Source organism: Rhyacophila brunnea, unplaced genomic scaffold (assembly GCF_057557595.1).
Source record: "Rhyacophila brunnea isolate RB1 unplaced genomic scaffold, BYU_Rbru_1.0 scaffold_24, whole genome shotgun sequence".
Lineage (NCBI taxonomy): Eukaryota > Metazoa > Arthropoda > Insecta > Trichoptera > Rhyacophilidae > Rhyacophila > Rhyacophila brunnea.
In genome coordinates this window covers 17,751,524-17,772,534 of record NW_028232904.1, presented here as the reverse complement: position 1 = coordinate 17,772,534, position 21,011 = coordinate 17,751,524, and the positions used below count along the sequence as shown (strand labels likewise).

Here is a 21,011-nt window from a genome sequence, read left to right as displayed (position 1 = left end):
AACCTCTACTCTGTGAAGGCCCATATGATCCTATTAGAATCAGACATGGTCAGAAAAAAAAAATACCAAATGACAAGCGATAAAAATATTTTATAGATAAAAGAATATTTTTGGACTATTATATACTATGGCTTGGATTAGGTTTTATTAAGCAGGGTTTAATTGAATTCTAAAAACTAACAAACACTATCTACACATTGTGGTCTTAGTTCAATGAAAACAAATAAGTATGTATTACTGACAAAGTTTAGTGTGCACTATTTATGTCAGACAGTAACAGCCTACCTCCAACCTTCGCCATTGGGATGTACATTGGAATCCAGAATCTTATATCAAAGAAGTTATTACTATAATATTATAATTTCGTTAGTTAATAACTTTTAGCACTAAGCTGACTCAGAAATAAAACTCATTAAGTGCAATAATAAAATACTGTACATACACTACACTCTCAGTAATCCGACGCTCGATTATCCGACAACTACTATAATCCGCCGTTATTTTTACTAGTTGAAACCCCAAAATCAAGCTCTATAATTCGCTGGTATTCGATTGTCAAATTCAGTAGTCCGCCGCATACAAGTATACAACGCAGATTAGACGGGTTTATTTTGGAAACTTCTCCTTCGTAAAACGTACGTTCATCGCGAAAAAAGTAACGTACCAGGGAGGAAAGTGCCCAAGGACCGCATCACAATTATGCCGTGCTCCAATGCAATCAGGACACACAAAATGAAGCTTTTAGTCGTAGGGAAAGCCAGGAATCCTAAGCCATTCAAGAATATCTGCCACACTGAACAAGTGGTTGTGTCAAGTGATTTACTATTTAATATTTAGTTAATAAGCTCAGTTTATAAATATGTATAATTTAGTAATTACTTGATTTTGATTATAAATTAAACCGTAATTTGCTAATACAAATTTCTCAAAAAAAAAACTATTTTTACGAAATACTTGTTTTAATTTCGACCATATTTTGTATGTATGCACTATAATCCGCCACTTTCACTAATTGGACACTTGTCTGCTTTTTGGGGTGGCGGATTATTGAGAGAGTACTGTAATTAGTTTTACCTCCGATATAGTACGATATCATCAAATTAAGAGTAGAGGGCAGATACGACCTAAATGGAACCCATAATTTGTGTAAAAGAAATTTCACATCTACAATGTAATTTTAAATATGTTGGTCCTGAACAAATGCGAGACAGAGTGACTTATAAGGTATAACAAAAGTATAGTCTAAATAAATTAATTATCATTAACAAAATTCTCCGACAAATATTTCGCCCAGTACAACGCGACCCAATACTGTTTTAATAATAAATAAATAATATGTTCATATTACAGTTGACTCGACATAACCGGGTGGATGGGGAAATCTATTCCTCGGATAATCAGTATGCACCTCATTCAATGCGTCCGTATAAATATTAAATGTAATAATAATAGTAGACCACTTAGCACTTTTAATCTCCGCCTAATTAACATGCCAGTAAATCAATTGTCAACCGTAATTCACTTTTCCGCCTAGACTAAAAAAATAGTTGAATTGTAAGTCATTTTGAACAGGATACAATGCATTTTTTTATAATACTGTATGAGAATTAATACTAAGGCAATGTTATTTTTAATATTTTCAATAATTTGTTGCATGGCTTTGAGAGATGACTATAAAAAAATATTAAAACGATAAACAGAACTTTTTACACGCGACAGACGAATATTCACAGAAGAGGGAATTCCTGTAATGATTTACTTGACAAATGAATTGAAGCGCCTAGTTTCAAAAGCCCCTAAAACGGTTTTTGAAAATTTTTGAGTTAGATATGTATTTAGATGAATATTTTTATTACATATAAGATGGCCAAAGATTGAACTTTAAAAAACGCCAGAAACTGTCAAAAATTATATGAATTTTTCTCAAAACTAACTAAAATCATTTTTCTCAGAACTACCTAAAATCGTTTTAGGGGCTTTTGAAACTAGGCGCTTCAATTAAAATCAATGGAATCAGGCAGGAATGACTGCATTATTTCAGCCATGGGGTAAATAACAATTTATATCTATTATGTATGGAATAAAACTATTCAATATTTTTTTTTTTTTTGAAATTATCGATTTTTAAAAGTATTATTTTGTGATGGTACTAACAGATGTCAACATAAAATTTAATAGGCCGCAGGTATACATTCCGCATTTAATTAAAATTAATATGGCTGATATTAATAATCTACGTGTCTGAGAATGGAGAGAAAAGTTTCACTTCTGCCACGTGTATTCGCCACACTTATATTTATCTATTGATTCTGTTTCATGTTTGTATGTACATTTAAAATATATGTATAATTAATTAAAACTACAGGAATATCCACACTCAATCCGCCATTCCACATTTTCTAATCGGTTGAAAATACTAGGACGATACGAAACCAAATAAATTGCTAATACGATTGTGGAAGTAGTGACAAATAATACTTGTCTCGTAAGTAAATGTTTTAATAAATTTTGGCCAAATTATTAATTGATATTATGTTTAATAAAAATTAATACAGGCAAAATCACTGTTTTTATTTTATATACGGTTGCCACCCAGGCAAAAGTCAGTATTAGCAGAGACACAGCTTTGAGATACTAGACTTTGAAAGTTTAAAGGTGTATGAAAAAAATCAACGTTAGCATTCTGACGTGTTGTGTTTGAGTATTTTGTCTCATCAGTGACATTGATCAACAGAATCAAAACTTGGATGTTAAAGAAATGGACCGTCGAAAGACCGAAGGCTTTTGAGATGTGGCTTTATCAGTGTACCATGAACATTTCCTGGACTGACCCCGTTACCAATGAGGAAGATTTGAGATGAGCCAAGACAAGAGAAATTATAACTACCATTAAGAGAAGAAGAGCCTAATTTTGGCCTTATTTATCGCAATGAGAAATATAATTTACTCTGACTCACAAAACAGAGAAAGTTAGAGTTTGGTAGAGGCGTAAGTAAAAAAAATTCTCTTGGTTAACCAACATCTGTAAATAACTCAATGTCCCGGGTGTTGGTAATCTGATACGACTGACACAGGATAAGGAGATGTATCCCAATTGGGTGACTATGGTCTGATATTTTTAATGACTTTTGCCTGAACTGCGAATGATACTTACCGAAATATAAATAAATTTTGATTAATCCATAAAACAACAGATTATTAACGTTATTTTACATTACAGAACTAGCATAATTTAAAAATTTGGCTTTATAGCTTATAATCCATCATTAAATTTGGAATAATTACATAATAATCTGAAATTATAATTGACTCGTAAAACATATAAATATATTGGAAAAATATTTTTTAAATATTACAATGTAATAGACTACATTTATGTATAAGAAATTATATAATATATCTATCTATAGACGGTACCAAGTACCTATTTGACAAAAAAATATTACAAGCTCAACAGGTAAAACTCACTATTTAAATGACATTTCAGTAAAATAGTTATCACAAAGTAAATTGAATAACTGATAACTTTTGGAAAAAGTCACCATTTTTAACATGGTGAACATTATTGTCCACAGAAGTGCAATAAGATTAAATAATAAGTTTTACCTGATGAACCTGCGATATAAAAAAAGTGTGAATGACAAATTTCTTGAAAGTCTATACTTTTAAGCTTTATCAAGAGATCATAATATCCAGTTATATTAAATTATAAAATCAAATTAATGGTAAAACTTATTAAGTTTATTTGATGGGTAGATAGTATGAAGTAATCTAAAATATGAAAATGTCTAATGAACAGTTTATGATTTATCATGTACAACGACCGAATAAACGGTGAATCTCAACAAAATATGCATTTAACATGTTTTGATTTTAAGATGACAATATAGTTAATGCGTTTAATAAGTTTTACCTTTAAGTTAATAATATGGATTTATTTATGTGGGGATTTTAACACACTATCTATTCAATTAACAGACATAAAGTTGTTTATACAAAATAAATTACAAATAAATATAAGAAAAGTTACCAGAGTTATTTCTTTTGGTACGTTAAATTACAATGAAATTCACGTAACTATCTTAGTTATCTAATATTCTAACATTTACATTTATAATGTAATGACATAACAAAACAATGATTGGGTTGCGTACATACAACGTAATGAAGTGTACCAGCATGAACCTGTATTGTCGTCATGGAAACAGTCATTGAAAGATCACGCGACAAATCGAGATCTTAAAATTATTTGTTTTCAATATCATGACCTTCACTGTGTACACAAACCTAGAGTCAAAATACACAAATGGCATTTTGCAATCGATACATTTCGCGATACAGATATCAGACAACTCGCACTTGCGGACAAAATATTCTGTGATGTGTAAAACTATATATAAGTAAAAAATATTGATGTCATAGAAAAGCACTTTTTAAAAATAAGTACATAAGTAACTTTGACGTTTACCTGTTGGATGCAATTGTACAAAAATAAAACTAAATTTAATATACCCGTATCTACACCCACGGTGGCCGCGCGGCTTAAGCGTTGGACTACCACGCCGTGGGTCTCAGGTTCGAATCCTGGGTCTGGCAAGTACACATATTGTTTTTCAATTTGTGTGTGAGTCAGGGTATGGACCTAATAGGTTGAGCAAGTGGCTGACATCCATTTCTCGTAAAAAACAAAATCTGTTAATACAAACCTCTACTCTGTGGAGGCCCATATGATCCTATTAGGATCGGACATGGTCGAAAGAAGAAAAAAAGAAGAATTTACAAGAAACCGTATTCTCAGCTTATTATTTAATATTCCTATGTACCTACATAATTAGGAAACACCTCAGAATAATATATAATATAAATGTAATTAGAAAAAAATCTTGAAAAAAAATGGTCCTGGATTCGATTTGAACTTACACCCATCGGATTCCAGCCAATGCGCTTTACGTATTTAGCCACCTGCACCTTACCTAATTACGACGAAAGTAACTAAAGTCATGCAATTAAAGGGCTTCTAAAATTTCGCTAATATTGGCGACAGGCTTTTGTGGCTTGAATCGACGTGCCAATCGAATTATGTATGTTCAATAAAGCATGTTACATTTTTGAATCTTGTTAATTATATTATAAGTAATTTTAATAAACATTGAATAATTGAATGGTTTATTTGAGTAAATGCATGTACCGTAGATGCAGTATTCCTAGTGTTAGGATAATACTGAGTACAAAAAATATCACTCCATTATTTCATGTTCGGGTAGATAATCGATGCTCAATACAATTTTACTTTGTCCGAAACAAATAAATGACATTCAATACTATATTTACTTGATTTCTGTTTACAATACAAATTCACTTGACACTCGGTATGTATTATGAGACCAAAAATCTGCTACAGAATGCCAAAACCCATTTATTTACATAAGTATAACTGAGAGACCCTTTATATAGTGAAAAAAATACTATCAATCGTTAATGTTTAAGGCTCGTTTTCGACATGAATCGATATAATATTATATAATCGAACACTATAGAATTAGTCTTGTTATCGACTACAGGTTGACAGCAAAATACCGCATGCTTACTGTAGTTGTATCGATTGCAAACTGCGGACTGTGTATTGAGACCCTTATTATCTACATATATTTCATAATTTCGCTGTTTCAATACAACAAGGTCATATGGAACATTAAATCAATGAAGAAAAACTCATTTTGTATAAATTATTAAGAAAAAAATATTCATATAACTTTCTATGATGCAGAATAATGCTTTTATATTTGGCGACTAAACAGATTGAGTGGTAAAGAACGCTCGTTGCTCAAATCGTAGGTGTTCGAATCGAAACCCACCACTGAGTCCAATTCACATAATTTTCGATCAATACTATGTAGGTATGTGTCCACAATGGATCAATGGTTAAGTTAAAGTTCTAGTTAGTTTTAGTTTAGTTGTTTTTTAATTTAATTAGTTTACACAAAATGAATGTTGCCATAATTTGTTTATTATGTGTCCAGACGTACGTTTAGTCCAGAAAACCTTAAAAAAATGTTCCCACATTATTCGTCATGGAAGAAAAACTAAAAAATAAAACAAATTCAACTTCTTGAGACCGAAATATTTGAAGAAAATGGAATTCACTAATTTCAATAAATAAGTCTATGGATCCGTAAAATCTTATATTTAAAAGACTGTTTACAAGAAATGGATATTAAATCATTTGCTCAACCCATTGGGTCCTTGCTCTGGATCAACAATGTGAATTTTTCCAGATGTAGGATTCGAACCTGTATCCAGAGTCCTTGACAGTAAAGCGCGAGTTGACTGAATGGCTAATCTATAGTGTTTTTATTTTCGCTTGTTCTACAATCAGCGGATCTCAGCCGCATCACAAAGAGGTTACTTATCATTTTTATTTTGAGTAATGTATGTTAGCCACTTACATTTATGCTCACAATGGCCGAGCAGTAACATGTCGGCTGACGATAAAAAATCCGAGGTTGAGCAAGTGGCCAACACCCATTTTTCATAAAAAAAAAACTGTTACAAAAGCTCTTCGTGAGGCGGTCAAGATTCACATCGGATTGAAGAGCGAAAAATGGTAGCCACTTGCGCAACCTATTAGATCTATGCTGTGACCAAAACACACATGTAAATTTGACACATCTGTGATTCGAGCCCAGGACACATACAGTAAAACCTCGTTAGTAAGAACACTGATAATTCGAAATTCGCCGTAATTCGAAATTTTACCGAAAAAAAGGTCCCTTGAACATTTTTTTCATATAAAACCATACGTTTAATTCGAATTTCGTAATTCGAAATGATTTCAGAGTCCTGGCATATAAAAATGTTCAATAAATCGTAATAAAGTACATTAAGTCCCATAGAATTCGTATTAACGAGGTTTTACTGTAACCAATTTGATAACAATCTGTTATAATTATATATAAAATGATAGAAATGTTACATATAACCTTGCAGTATTGACGCAGTGTTTTGTCTAACTTATTTTAGAATTAAATTGATATAAGTATAAACACATCATTTAGAAAACCGTCACCGTAGTAAGAAATCATTAACTCACTCGGTGTACGCAAAAAAACAACGCAAACATGTCATGGTGTAGAATTATTATTTGATCGCAGAATATTTTCGTAACTAGATTAATATAAGTATTGTTATAAACTATTCATGAACCTCATTATCTGTCGGAGCCCCGCTCCAATCGTTGCTTCGCTAGACTCTCTCGCAATTTCAAGATGGTGGTGTTCGATAAGGATCCCGGTACTTTGAAGATACTCTGTAAAATAACACAGTAAAATTAGGAATAACCCGAGGTTGGACCAGTGGCAAAGCGAGCCAGTTGAGGGTAGGTAAACAATGAGTAATTTAAAAAATAGTGCATACTTGCATAGTAATACAAACAAGTGGCGAAGGGTGGATGTAGAGTGTGGAGATTCGACATAAATAATGCACATTTTCATTAAACTAGAAATACAAATTGCAGATGGCATTGGTTAGTTTTTATAATTCAATTAAGCCCTGCCCAAACCAAACCATAATAGTAGAGATTGAGGCTGAGCTGAGGAGATCCAACAAAAATAATGCAGACTTCATCAGTCATAAACAAATTGCAGATCGTTTTTAAAATTCGACTAAGACCTGTCTAAACCAAAATTTAAGTTAAGTTAATAAGTATTCTTCTATCTATTATGGTTTATCTACTAGCGTTTATTTACATTTTAAAACTAACCAATACCATATTTAATTTGTATTCTTAGTTAAATGAAAACAAATAATAATTATGACTGACAAAATATAGTGTCCACTATTTATGTAGAATTTTCACAGCCTTCCCTTTATCAGTGATACGAACATACAATACACTCTCAGTAATCCGCCACTCGGTTATCCGGCAACTACTATAATCCGCCGTTATTTTTATTAGTTGAAAGCACAAAATCAAGCTCTATAATTTGCCGATATTCGATTGTCAAATTTAGTAATCCGCCACGTACAAGTATACAACGCAGATGAGACGGATTTATTTTGGAAACTTCTCTTTCGTAAATCGTACGTACATCATGAAGAAAGTAATCTACCAGGGAGGAAAGTGCCCAAGGACCGCATCACAATTATGCTGTGCCCCAATGCAACCGGGACACACAAAATGAAGCTTTTGGTCATAGGGAAAGCCAGGAATCCTAAGCCATTCAAGAATATTTGCCTCACTGAACAACTGGTTGTGTCAAGTGATTTACTGTTTAATATTTAGTTAATAAACTTAGTTTATAAATATAAATAATTTAGTAAATACTTGATTTTGATTATAAATAAAACCGTAATTTTCTTGTACAAATTTCTCAAAAAAACGATTTTTATGAAAAACCTATTTTAATTTTGACCATATTTTGTATATGCACTATAATCCGCCGCTTTCACTAATTGGTCTGGTTTTTGGGGTGGCGAATTACTAAGAGAGTACAGTAGTTGATTTTTGTAACAGGGATGAAAGAGGTCTGTCTTGGAGAACACCGCCTCAATTATTCATCTCACTCTGGCACGATATTCAAACAAAAAATTATCATTAGCCGTTTTGATATTCAATTTTAAATATCATTCTGACAGATGAATTTATGACCCGAAAGATTCGTCAACACAACTAGATTTTTTTATATACAATTTTACTAAGGCTTTGACTCCGACCCGCTGTCATATTGCCTCTTCTTATTCAACAATTAAATTAAAATATACGATTATACAACAAACGAGAAAAAAAATGGATAATTTCTTCACCTGCATAAATACATGGCAGTTAACGGCGAACGCATCCTTTACTATGGTCTTGAAACATTCGGCCAGTGAGGAAAAATCATCGCAGCGAAGAATTTGCTGCCGGTTCTGCTTGAGAAGCGTCAGGCACACCCGGAAGAGGATCTTGGAACCCTCGTAGAACAGGCAATCCCATATCCGGAGGGCCGTTTCCGTTGGCAGGACTTCGGCAAACAGGCAGACGAACCATTTTGTGCTTATTACTGCCCACGGTAACCCTGAAATAAAAGAGCATTTTTATTGTGCATTCCTGGGATACTCCGAAATTATATTTTTTAGTTCTCTCTAGAATTCGATGGACAGAATGACCGTGCCTGTGCTTTAAACAAAACAAATATGTCCACCAGGGAACACAAAAATAATAGGATGGGCGTTACCTTCTAGGTGTGATTGTAAGAAGTATGATTTTCAAGTGCCGAAAAATATGGGATAATCTTAAACATGTGTTAAAGAATATGTTATTTTCAATATTTTTTTTATAAATAATATGTCCGATCCTAATTTGATCATATGAGCCTCCACAGATTGGATGTTTGTATTAACAGATTTAGTTTGTCAAATGGATGTTAGCCACTTGCCCAACCTATTAGGTCCATACTCCGGCTCAAAAACAAATTGAAATATAATGTGTATTTACTAGACCCGGGATTTAAGCCTAGGACCGGCGACGATAGAGGCCAAAGCTTAACCTGCTTGACCATCGTGGGCGATAAATATTTACATTTGTCATAATATGCCCCGTGGATGCTCAAACAAACCAACGATTCTGCAATCAATATAATCCAGTACTAATATTCTGCAGGCAGTACTTTTATGCCCATATATATATTCCATAGAATGGTTCAATTACAAATTCTAGTGAGGAATCAATAAACTCCTTTTGTTTGATCCCGAGCACATAAAATGATATACTGTTTAAAACCAGCTTGTGATCAGCAAACGAAACACTAAATGAATTAAATGGATATGTAACCTAAATTGGTGACATGTTGATGCACATCGGGCACCTTGATGCGGACCAGTTCCGAGAGGACCTCGATGTCGGTGATGAGGCCGTCCATCGTGCGGGTGTAGTAGTCGGGCAGGATCACCTCCACCAGCACCTTCAGCAGCCAGAACGCCGTTTCCTCATTGTTCGTCACCAGTAATAATAAGCCTGTAACATACATACATATTATGAAACTCAGATAATTGGTGGGGTATGTACATAGGTCAAAAATAATTACAAGATAAAAAGAACTTTTTATATACGTTTTTAAATTCTGTTGAGCCATATAAACTTGACTTGACTAGCTTAAACGATCAAAAAAATTTGTACTTGACATGTCATATTGGTTTCCATAGTAACGCATGTATATATTATGTATTTAATAATTTAGTTGCTAGGACCCCCTAGCAACCAATAATGGTGTCGAGATAACTTTTCATACAAAACAGAATTAACTGAAAATGAATTCAATTCTACTTAAAGATGGATAAAAGTATTAAAAAAATGCATTGGCATCGTGTTCTGATATGTTCTAAAAGTTTCAAATGTCTAGCTAGTTGGATAGTTAGTTAAAAATCGATTGCAAGATTTGTACTGGACAAAGAACCACCGGACAAATAAGAATACGAGCTAAGAAAAACGTTGTAATAAAGAATTTGGGGTGTATTGGGGCACAATAAATAATGCACCGTTAAATGGCAGGACGCAGCTTAATGACGAGGCAATCGCTGGATAAATCTAGTCACCCAGTGGTACAAAAGAGGTACAAACGCCGCTGAATCGTCAATATGGTTTTTTAAACAAGTATACAAATCATAGGAGAGATCAATGGGATTGATGCAGGCCAACAATATTCCTCTTTTTTAGAATTACAGCCTGAGGTGGACCTCGGCTGCTTCAAGCGACACCTACACTCATCGTGAAATTTTTTATCGGTATTTGTTCATCCATATATGGCCCCACATCCTGAAGCGGCGCCCCAGGTCACAATGTTTGGCGGGCCCGCCAAAGGTTAAGGGCAGTGTATCTAATAATCTACAGTAGTGTTCCCCAAAGGGTATGCCATGAAACTCCAGGGTTCCGTGTAAAATAAAGGGTACTCTGAGAGTTTTTAGCGATTTTTGGTATTTTTGAATTGCCGGCACTTGGCATCATATTATGAAGCACTGACCATGACCCCCTTTTGTGATAGCCATGTAACATGCGATCCTTCGCTATATTGGATAAATAGTAATCTCTATTAGTTAGTAAACACACTAAAAATAATTATAAAATAAATTCTAGTCGTCAAATAAGGCGACTTTTTTCCTATTAGAGAAAATTTGTGGTGTGCATTTATTTCACCCCCAGGCTAGACCCCTGTCAGCCCCCCCTTTGTGGGGGCCATGCTCCAGGGATTCGAACCCGGGATCCACGACATTATAAGCCGACGTGGTAACTACAAGGCCATTGTGGGCGGCAAAGACATATAGCTTTTAGAAATCACTGACAGTTAATCTCCACATCTCCGATCTGTAGTACAATTAATACTAGTCTCAACGAATGAGATTTGAAATTTTTCACTGTACATTCATAGAGGCGCTTTTGCTAGCAAAAATCCTATATCAATTTGGGGTTACCTGCGCCTAAAGCGCGACCCACATTAAGGTGCATGTCGCCTACTGTCATGGGCTGCCACTACGGGAAAAAAAGTGTGTAATGTCGTTGTTCTTGGTGTTTAAAATGTTATCAGACTGATGCTCCCATCCCGTAGCACATTTTGAACCTTTAAACAAACATTGTCAGTTGGCAAAATCTGCCGTAATCACTAAAACAACAATGATGGCACTTCACGTTCAATTGCACTGCTTCGGCACCTGCATGACGTTTTGAACGTTTTTATCATATTCAACATGCCTGCACTTTTTGAATGTCATGTCAAAATCACGATTTTTTTGTTTTTAGCAGTTGGCACTGTGTATTTTCTATGAGAATGTTGTCTATTATCTATGGTCTGCAAGTTGGGTTCTATTAAAAATATTATCTATGGATGTCAGGTCAAACGTAATTTTAACGTACGCACACGTAGAAACTGTTAAAATTAATTGAAATTAGCATGAATAATTAATATTAATTCAAATTACTAATACATTATAGGCACTCTTCATCAGTGTCATTCTTCAGTGAATTTACGGAGACCATCTCCATTCAAAATATTCTGCAAAATGACAAAACCATAGACTAAATTTTCGCCGCGACAACGTGACAGTAGGCGACATGCACCTCAATGTGGGTTGCGCTTTAGCAATATAAACCTTATTGGTTACACACCTCTAAATACCAATGAATGGCCCTAATTGTTTTACAAAATGTCAATAACTATGTAAGAATTAAACCATTGCGAAATTAGCTAAAAGCTTATTCAATGTGGTAAATCAATGGTCTCAATACTATTTTATTTCAGCAGACTTTTGTGTTTTGTGATAGTCCGGAGAATGGTGCCTATAAACACCTTTTAGCGCTTATGGCCATCCTTTCAATTTCATCAATCATATTATTGATATTGGTCTGTAATCCAAGAAAAACAAACTTATCAACTATCCCAATGTATTCATTGTTTAGAGTTGAATATTCAATAATATGAAAATAATGAATACCTGCGATATAGTTAAGGCCCTGACAGTAGCCCACATCCTTGTTATTGTGCGCGTAGGCTACGAGGACGTTAAAGAGGTGCGCCTGGTGGTTGGCTGTCTTGTTGAAGTAAATGTTGTCGGGGAAGGTCCTCGGCAGGTCAGTCTTTACGATATCCACCAACTCTTTCTCAAAAGGGGTGTCCAGTAGTCTCTCGTACAGGTCGGGTGATTGCTCTTTCTTCTGCTGTGCCCCTGATATCAACATCCACACCGCGCTTCTGTGTCCACCTGCTCAATTCAAATTTATTTATTTACATGGGTGAACAATAGTAAAGTTTGAGACATTCTCAATATGACAAGAACGCCTGCAAATGAAGGTTACAAATAAATAACATAGGTAGAAATATACACCAAAGAATTTTGCCAAATCACCGTCACCACTGACAACAGAACTCCTAATTAGTAATTCATTTTCTTCTAATCGCAAGCCATCCTAAAATGGGCATATCTACCAGACTCATCCACGATGTAAAACCTAGTGGCGAGGGGTCGAAGTAGGCTGTTAAGATTCGACATAAATAGTGCACACTAAACTTTGTTAGTCATACTTATTTGTTTTAATTTAACTAAGAATACAATTTGCTGACGGAGTTGGTTAGTTTTTTTAAATTTATTAAACCCTGCATAAACCAAACCACCACAAACCAGTGTTGCTTGTGAATACCGCGCACATCGACTTAGCGACAGTCGCACGTAGCCTTCGGAACGTATTGATATTTGAATGCGGTGATCAGAGAGCCGGTATAGGAATGACCAATTCGTAGGTGTTTGTTTGTGACTTCGACCCTTTGACTTGAAGCCCGAGAAGGATGCAACTTGTCGATTGCAACAGCCAGATATTTTTTTCAAACGAAACAGTCACATTCGACCAATCTACAGAGCTCCATTCGCATCCACGTGTGTTTTATTGTTTGTGTTAAATAACCATGACATCACATCAACGTATTCGACACGTTTTTAGGCGAGACGAGTTTTGATGTGAGAGCCGGCTTAGTTTAATGAGAATAAATATGTTTGACTGAAAAAGTTTAGTGTGCACTATTTATGTCAGATCTTAATAACCTACCTCCACTCTTCGGCACTTTCTCTTAGACAGCATTTTCTATTTAAATTTAGTAACGGAATCTGGTTTTTTAAATACAGATATCGCATCTTCAATGCGACCCCAGCGAGTGTGAATTTGTTATATCGTGATTGATTTTAATGTGCCACATGCCAGGAGTCATCATAATGAGTGGAATTACGCACATGTGTAAAGTGTTTCTTTATTAAATCCATCGTCTATCACGACCAAAACGTATCCCCCGCAATCAACCTGTAAATTTTGAGTTTGAAAAATTGAATTGTAGAGTCGAGCTCGGTTATTACGATCACGGATATAGCGAGATCTCGAATGTAACGAGGAAAAATTCGTTGACATTTTAGTTTATGATTTTCTCCATACATTTATTCACTTTTATAACGAGCTCCTTATCCGATATACCGAGCTAAAATATCGTCAAAAATTTTCTTAAAACTATTATTGTGTGGATCGTTTAAAAACATTTTGACTCTAAGCAATAAAATCTGACAGACAGGATGCCGCCGGGTTCGGATTACGTTTATGACACTAGTTAAGTGTCTAAGTACCTACCTAATTGGTGTTTTCGCCGACAATATTGAAAAAGTGAAATTGCATATAAAAAATCGAAGGTTTGTGAAGTCACTAGGTACCTACCAGCGTTCATTACAATAAACAACTTCTTTTGTGGTTTATGAATGCCATGCTTGTTTCGGGGAAAAATTCTAATTGTGTATTTTTGTGTTATGTGAACGCTCATTTAAAAATACCTACATATTCTCTGATATAACGAGTAACGCTTATAATGAGCAAATTCAGTCGGTCCCATCTTCTTCATAATAACCAAGTTTGACTGTATTTAATAAATCCTATAAGCATTTGAATTATTTTAAGGTCACTGATTTATTATAGAGCAGAGAAACATGATATTACGTGATAAAATTCCTACAAAAGTCATATGAGGTGTCTAATTCCAAAAAGCGATAAGTCCACATTTGGTCAAAATCGAGAAAAAAATACGAACGTATTCTTTGTATAATTTTACACAATATGTATTGATCTATAAATTCCAAAATGCGACAAAACCCTACGAAAAAAAATATTTTAAGTCTCGATTTATTAAAATATATATATATATTAAAAAGCGCCAAGTCCATGTTTCATATTATTTAAAGCTTGGTTGATTTCGCGCGTGTCTTAAGAGAACGTTCAATATTGGAAATGGCGTCTTCCATGCTGTAGCATCAGGTAAACTCATGACAGTGCCACGGAAATATGTACCTTATGCGGAAGAAATTAAAAAGTGAGGTACAAGTAGTGCTACATCCAATTTTATTTTGCCTATATTTATTACATTTAAGAGTTTATCAGCTGAAACAAATTGCCATTTGGTTCTAATTTTGACATAGAATACAACAGAAAAAATAATCTCACGTTAAAATAAATAATTGAAGCTTGAAACATAAAAACGTTGTTTCGAATATTGATGAAATATCGAATTGTGGACTAGTCGCTTTTTGTAATTAGACGCCTCATATATAAAATATGTTATTAACATTATAATATTATCTCTATATAAAAGTGAATGCAAAAATAATATGAATTTTTCTATAAATGATAAGAGTGACAGCTAATTAAACATAATATGTGTGCATTATCTCGGATGACAGAGCTTTTATAATTATGATAACTCACATTGCAAGTTAATAACATTATCTATATTAATATGACTGCCATATTTAACTGAATATGGAATGACAAAGAAAATGTTAACTGTTTTGATGGAGGGCAAATATCTCCATTTTGAAAAAAATAAACATGATGTCTTTCTAAAACAGGGGTGGAAGAACTTTTGTGGTTATTACCCTAAAATATATTTGTTTACGATGATATTACCCCATAGACTTGAAAGTGATTTTTTTTCAGATTCTACAAAAATTCAGAAAACTCATGAGCCTCTAAATTAAAAATGTTTTATTGGATCTTTGTGAAATACAGTCGAACTTGGGTATTACGATCACGGAAATACTACACGGGTGTAATGAGGACACATTCGTTGACATTTCAGTTTATGATTTTCTCCATACATTTATTCACTTTTATAACAAGCTACTTCTCGGGTATACCGAGCAAAACTGTTAATGTGTCGATCGTTTAAAAACAACATTTTTGACCCTAAGCAATAAAATCCGACTGGGCAGTTAACTAGACCGATGCCGCCGGGATCGGATTACGTTTATGACACTACATAATTGGTGTTTTCGCCAACAACATTGGAAAAGTATCCACACATATGGTTGAAATTGCATGTAAAAAATCCAAGCTTTATGAAGTCAGTAGGTACCTACCAGCGCCGGCGGCTCAGCACTTCATTACAATAAACAACTTCTTTTATAGTTAATGAATGCCATGCTTGTTTCGGGGATTTTTACGGTGGTTTTCAGATTTTTTATGTGCTATGCTTAAATAGAACGTAGCGCTAAAAATGTTATATAACGATATAACGAGTAATGCTTATAACGAGCAAATTCAGTCGGTCCCATATTACTCGTAATAACCAAGTTCGACTGTATGTATATTACAGTGGTGTAGGGTGGAGGTAGGCTTGATCCGACATAAATAGTGCACACTAAACTTTGTCAGTCATACGAATTTGTTTCCATAGAACTAAGACTACAAATTGCAGATAGTGTTGCTTAGTTTTTAAACATCAATTAAACCCTGCCTAAACCAACCATAATAGATTTGGTATGCAATGGTCGATCTGACAAAAATAGTGCATACTTCATACTAATTTGTTTTCATTGAATTAAGAATACGTATTACAGATGGTGATGTTTAGTTTTTTCCCTGCCCTGCCGAAACGAAACCATGATAGATAAAAAATATTGTTCTATCTATAAAATAATATTTTTTTGACGATAGTTATTTATTATGGCTTGGTTTACGCACGGTTTAATTGAATTTTAAAATTACTAACCAGCACTATCTGCAATCTGTATTCTTAGTGCAATGAAAATGTATGAGTAAAGTTTAGTGTGCACTATTTATGTCAGATCTTAAGCCTATTTCCACCCTTCGCCACCGATATATTATACGATAAATAAAACACAAAATAATACAATAGATAAATGGTAGAGTAATATGTAATATTATTTCTAGCTATATTTCTGAGGTGTTACAAATTACGTATGTTTAATTCAAATTAGATTGAAATATTTTGGAATTCCAAAAATAAAGGAAATAATAATTAACGTGATTGTATTACTCAGTAAACATTAGACAGCCCACAAACTCACACATGACGTAATCAAGACAAAAATCGAGAATGACATCCTGACTCACAATCTAATGACAGGAAAATAGCTGTTATATTACTATGAACGTCTATTTTATATCAACTAATTGAATTGTCACCACCAATAATAAAATTAAGGCAACTATCAGTCTGTGATTGTGAAATATTTACTTTTTGGTCAGCGTTTTGACTATATCCATGATACTTAAGCACATAACATGATTTCTTTTTGGCGTGTGACATGTAACACATAATTTATTTTTTCATGAAAAATCGCACTCGATTGGATTCGAACCACGATTGTTCGGTCATCAGCCGAACGCACTACCTTTACGCCACAGTATGATAATGCAATCGTGACGATTATACAGTGTAACATTATATTTTAGAATTGTTCCGTTGCCTAGGCAGCGAATTTATTATTGTTGGCCATTTGCAATTCCTTACGTAAACAAACTATTAAATGTCATAGTGGCAGTTGTCACTTTAAAAATAAAAACGACGATAAATAATTATATAATTTAGTAATTATATAATAAGTATATAGAAATAAACGAACGGCGTTCCAATAAGCGGTCCTTTTTCTTGAGTGTGTAATTTAACAAGATAATTAAGAGCTAGTCGAAGAATCTAGGTTATCACAAGTTTTGTTTTTGTTTTGTTACGCCAAAGAAGTAAGTAAGATTTTTTTTAAATCCGTATTTGTCTGTCTGTTTGTTCAGTTATAACTCAAAAACTACTGAGCCAAAATTGATGAAACTTGGACAGATTACTTACTAATTTAATACAGCTTCATCTCGTTATCTCAAAATGTTTCAAAGTTACAAGATAAAACCACTAAATATAACACAGGTGTTAAGCGTTAGTTTCAAACGAATCATTGCGAAACACGGACATTTGCATTGTGATAAATGTTTAGACATTTGTATAATTCGTTCACTAATAGATGTATCTTAATCTGGAATAGGCATATTGTACAAAAGTTCGCCACGAATAATGGACTGGGCATATTTATTGAAAAAGAGATAATCGCTGGACAAATTCAGTCATTCAATTGTAAGTAGCAATGAGATACAAAAAAGCCAAACGGCCGCCCTAAATACCGCTTGATTGATGAAATAATTCAGTTTGACAGAAATATGTGGCTATACAAAACTAAACCACAGCAATGCGATACTTAATGCAATTTTTTCTACCTTCCTTTTTGCCTTGCTATCAGGCGTCAGTAACGTACCTACTAAGAAGGTTTTTCTTAAAGTATTACAAGTAACCTCGATTATTACCACTTATAACGCAATTCGATAAGCATGTCATGTAAGAACTACTAGTTAAAATCGCCATAGTTCAATAAGATGCCCGTGGCTTAATTGGAAAAGCATACTTGCGTGTATCCAGCAGATACACGTTCAAGTCCCGTCGGGTGTCGTATTTTTTCGTACAAAATGATTTTTTCTAGTCTGTATACGCATGAGATGTTTTCAAATTATGTATATTCAATATATAGATTGTTACGTTCTCAAATCTTGTGTCTTATTCGTTGAATAAAAGAAATAGTTTATTAAACGTTTAAGTATTATTTCTATATATTTTACCGGGTATTCCTTTTCTGACATATCGTTTTATGGTAAGACTCCTCTTCAATGACTTCCCATCTCCCAGCATATCCGACCATTTCTTCGACCGTCGCGCCAAAACTTTTAGATACACCGACATGAATTCCTCGTACGAGGAATAGTCGAAACTTTGCGGTCTTTCGAAGCCATATTCATCCACTTTGCTGAAAACATAACAATTATTGATAAAGCAGTTTAAGTATTTACTGTAATTATTAATGTACAAAAGTGATGTGGACGGGGTGCCTCAAGTGCCACTTGATAATGAAGATGGGGTGCGGCCTATAATCACGATTGGGGAACCTTGAATATGAGGAATTTTTTAGGACTAGTTTAGAAAGTTTTCGATGCAAAGCTGTCTGGGTGGAGGAGTATAGGGAAACCGTAATTGTAGTGGTTGGATGGTGTGGCACAAGCGATTAGAGGATAGAACTGACTGGAGAAGAAGATTTGAGGAGGCCAGGGCCTACCCCGGACTGTTGCGCCGAGAGTGATAATAATGAAAATACTCAATAACATCCGAGATAATGGTAAATGACACTAGAATTAATCTGATGATTCTGCAGAAAAAATTAATCCTATGCATTTTTTTTGGACAAAACAGTTATAAAATCTATCATCCTTGAATGGCACTTTAAATATTTTATCTGAATAAATGATTCGTGCATAGTGTTCAGACACCCTGCAATCAAACACTAAATTAATTAGACACATTTTGCCTAATAGGTCGAAGACATTTGACGAAAATCTTTAAAAATCACACATATTGCAATGTAGGTTGAGTTCATTTTTACCATCATACAATACTTGTCTTTTTACAATAAACATCAGGCAGTACAGCTGGCAATGCATTAGCAGAATAATGACATCTAGAAAATTAACACAAATTTGCTAATTGACGCTTATTACATTGTACTTAGGTACTTTTTTTTTCAATCATTTTCATCTGTATTTATCAGTTTATAGGAGAACTGTTTATGGAGGTACACACTGCGGTCAATGACTGTTGTAGAGTACATACAGCTACCCAGTGTGGGGCCTGGTTTTCTGCAGTTTCGTGTCCCTATCTGAAATGGCTGCTCTCTCATTAGGCGCAAAACCCACAGAAGGCAGTTGTATTAGAGCACGGGTGTCAATTTTGCCAGTGGTACAACCGCTTAGCAAAAATACAATATAATCTAGGTTTAAATGGCAAATGACTGTCACATTATTAGCCTATCTTTTTCGGTCTTAACGATCTGAAATCTTCGTCAATTGATTATTCATGGGCGGTTTCAAGAAAAAAAATGTTAAAAAAATATGCTCTCTATCTACTTTCTGTGATAATTTAAAGGTACACATTTCACTATTTTCCTGTGAAACTGGGCTGTACAGTGGGTGTCTGCTTTTTGTATGTATTGATAAATGCCTAGTAAAATCCACATATAACTACGCCGCCTTCTGTGGGCTTTCTGCCTTAGGTGCAGACTTCAAGCATTCAACAATCATTAATGCTTACAACTAGCCAGGGAATTCAGGCCAGCCTCTTTCACGCTTTATCGGTGGTCCATGATCAATGATACCTACATGAAATCTGTAAAAGTCTGTTGGTTTATCAAATATCCATTATAATAGTAGGTATAGGTAGGTATGTACCCATAAAAGCCTAATAGTGAAAAAAAAACATAATTAGATTTAAATTCAAATTCAAAAATGGAACGTCAACTGAATATTTGGCGGTATTAGAAACAAAACCATTATCTACGATTGGCAACCCCCTTTTATTGGGTTTCTTGCGGAGTGTCAAAATGTCAAAAACCCAATAGAATTTTCACCTGTGATTCCCGATATAAAACATCGCACAAGACACTATGCGGAAGACTGAGAATAAGATAAACAACGCATCATAACGGGTTTAACAGTCATCCGCGTCGAAATAAATTGGCTAACAAATAGAAAATGTACCCCTTGACCTCATACAATTAACCTACAAAATGTAAACAACCGGTACCGAAGGGTGGACGTCGGGACGAGTTTTCATTTAGAATTTACCTAAAACTAGAATTGGCCATCCCTACAGAGTTTCGGCCGCCGTCGTCTCGAAAGATATAACTTATTCAGAATTTTTGACGTTTCCTGGCAGATAAGAGTATTTACACTTATACTTTTTTCGGTAGTCCATTCATGACAGTCCGCTGCCATATGAATATTAATTTAAAATATTGTCTTTGGTTATTGATTCATGATTTTTGTTGTTAATAGATACATACGTACAGACCTACATACGTATCTGAAGAATGGCCAAAAATGGAACTACGAACTACTATAGGACGCCATATTAAAAAATGTCATGTGAATGTCAGATTTTGCCAGTTACGAGTCATGATTGGGTAGTTTTCGATAGTGGCTCTCCCATTTCATTCTCCATATATGTTAGTAGGCCTGTAGGTACCTAACTTACTAAACCTGAATAAAAAGATAACATTATTTTTAATCAAAATTCTTGAAATGCATTTAGAATGTTTTGTTGTCTGCCCCAATAAAAATTATAATCAATAAA

General features: G+C 34.2%; 1 protein-coding gene across 1 annotated transcript; it reads right to left on the bottom strand.

Annotated features, from left to right (window-relative positions):
* Window positions 1-5,963: 5,963 nt before the first annotated feature.
* LOC147069129 (growth hormone-regulated TBC protein 1-A) lies at window positions 5,964-20,655 on the bottom strand. The gene is made up of 6 exons (XM_085951158.1): window positions 20,504-20,655; window positions 18,452-18,636; window positions 12,463-12,729; window positions 9,812-9,994; window positions 8,803-9,056; window positions 5,964-7,306 (listed from the first exon to the last, which is right to left on the bottom strand). Exons 1-6 carry the CDS (start codon window positions 20,521-20,523, stop codon window positions 7,208-7,210), a joined length of 1,008 nt encoding a protein of 335 aa, XP_085807284.1. The 5' UTR covers window positions 20,524-20,655; the 3' UTR covers window positions 5,964-7,207.
* Between the last annotated feature and the right edge of the window lie 356 nt (window positions 20,656-21,011).

What these genes read in the sequence shown, in the direction of transcription:
- LOC147069129 (XM_085951158.1), bottom strand. Translation starts at nt 20,523, where the DNA reads ATGGCCAATTCTAGTTTTAG. An exon ending in ATGGCCAATTCTAGTTTTAG is followed by an intron (nt 18,637 to 20,503) that starts GTAAATTCTAAA and finishes TTATGTTTTCAG; the next exon opens with CAAAGTGGATGAATATGGCT. An exon ending in GGGCCTTAACTATATCGCAG is followed by an intron (nt 9,995 to 12,462) that starts GTATTCATTATT and finishes TGTATGTTACAG; the next exon opens with GCTTATTATTACTGGTGACG.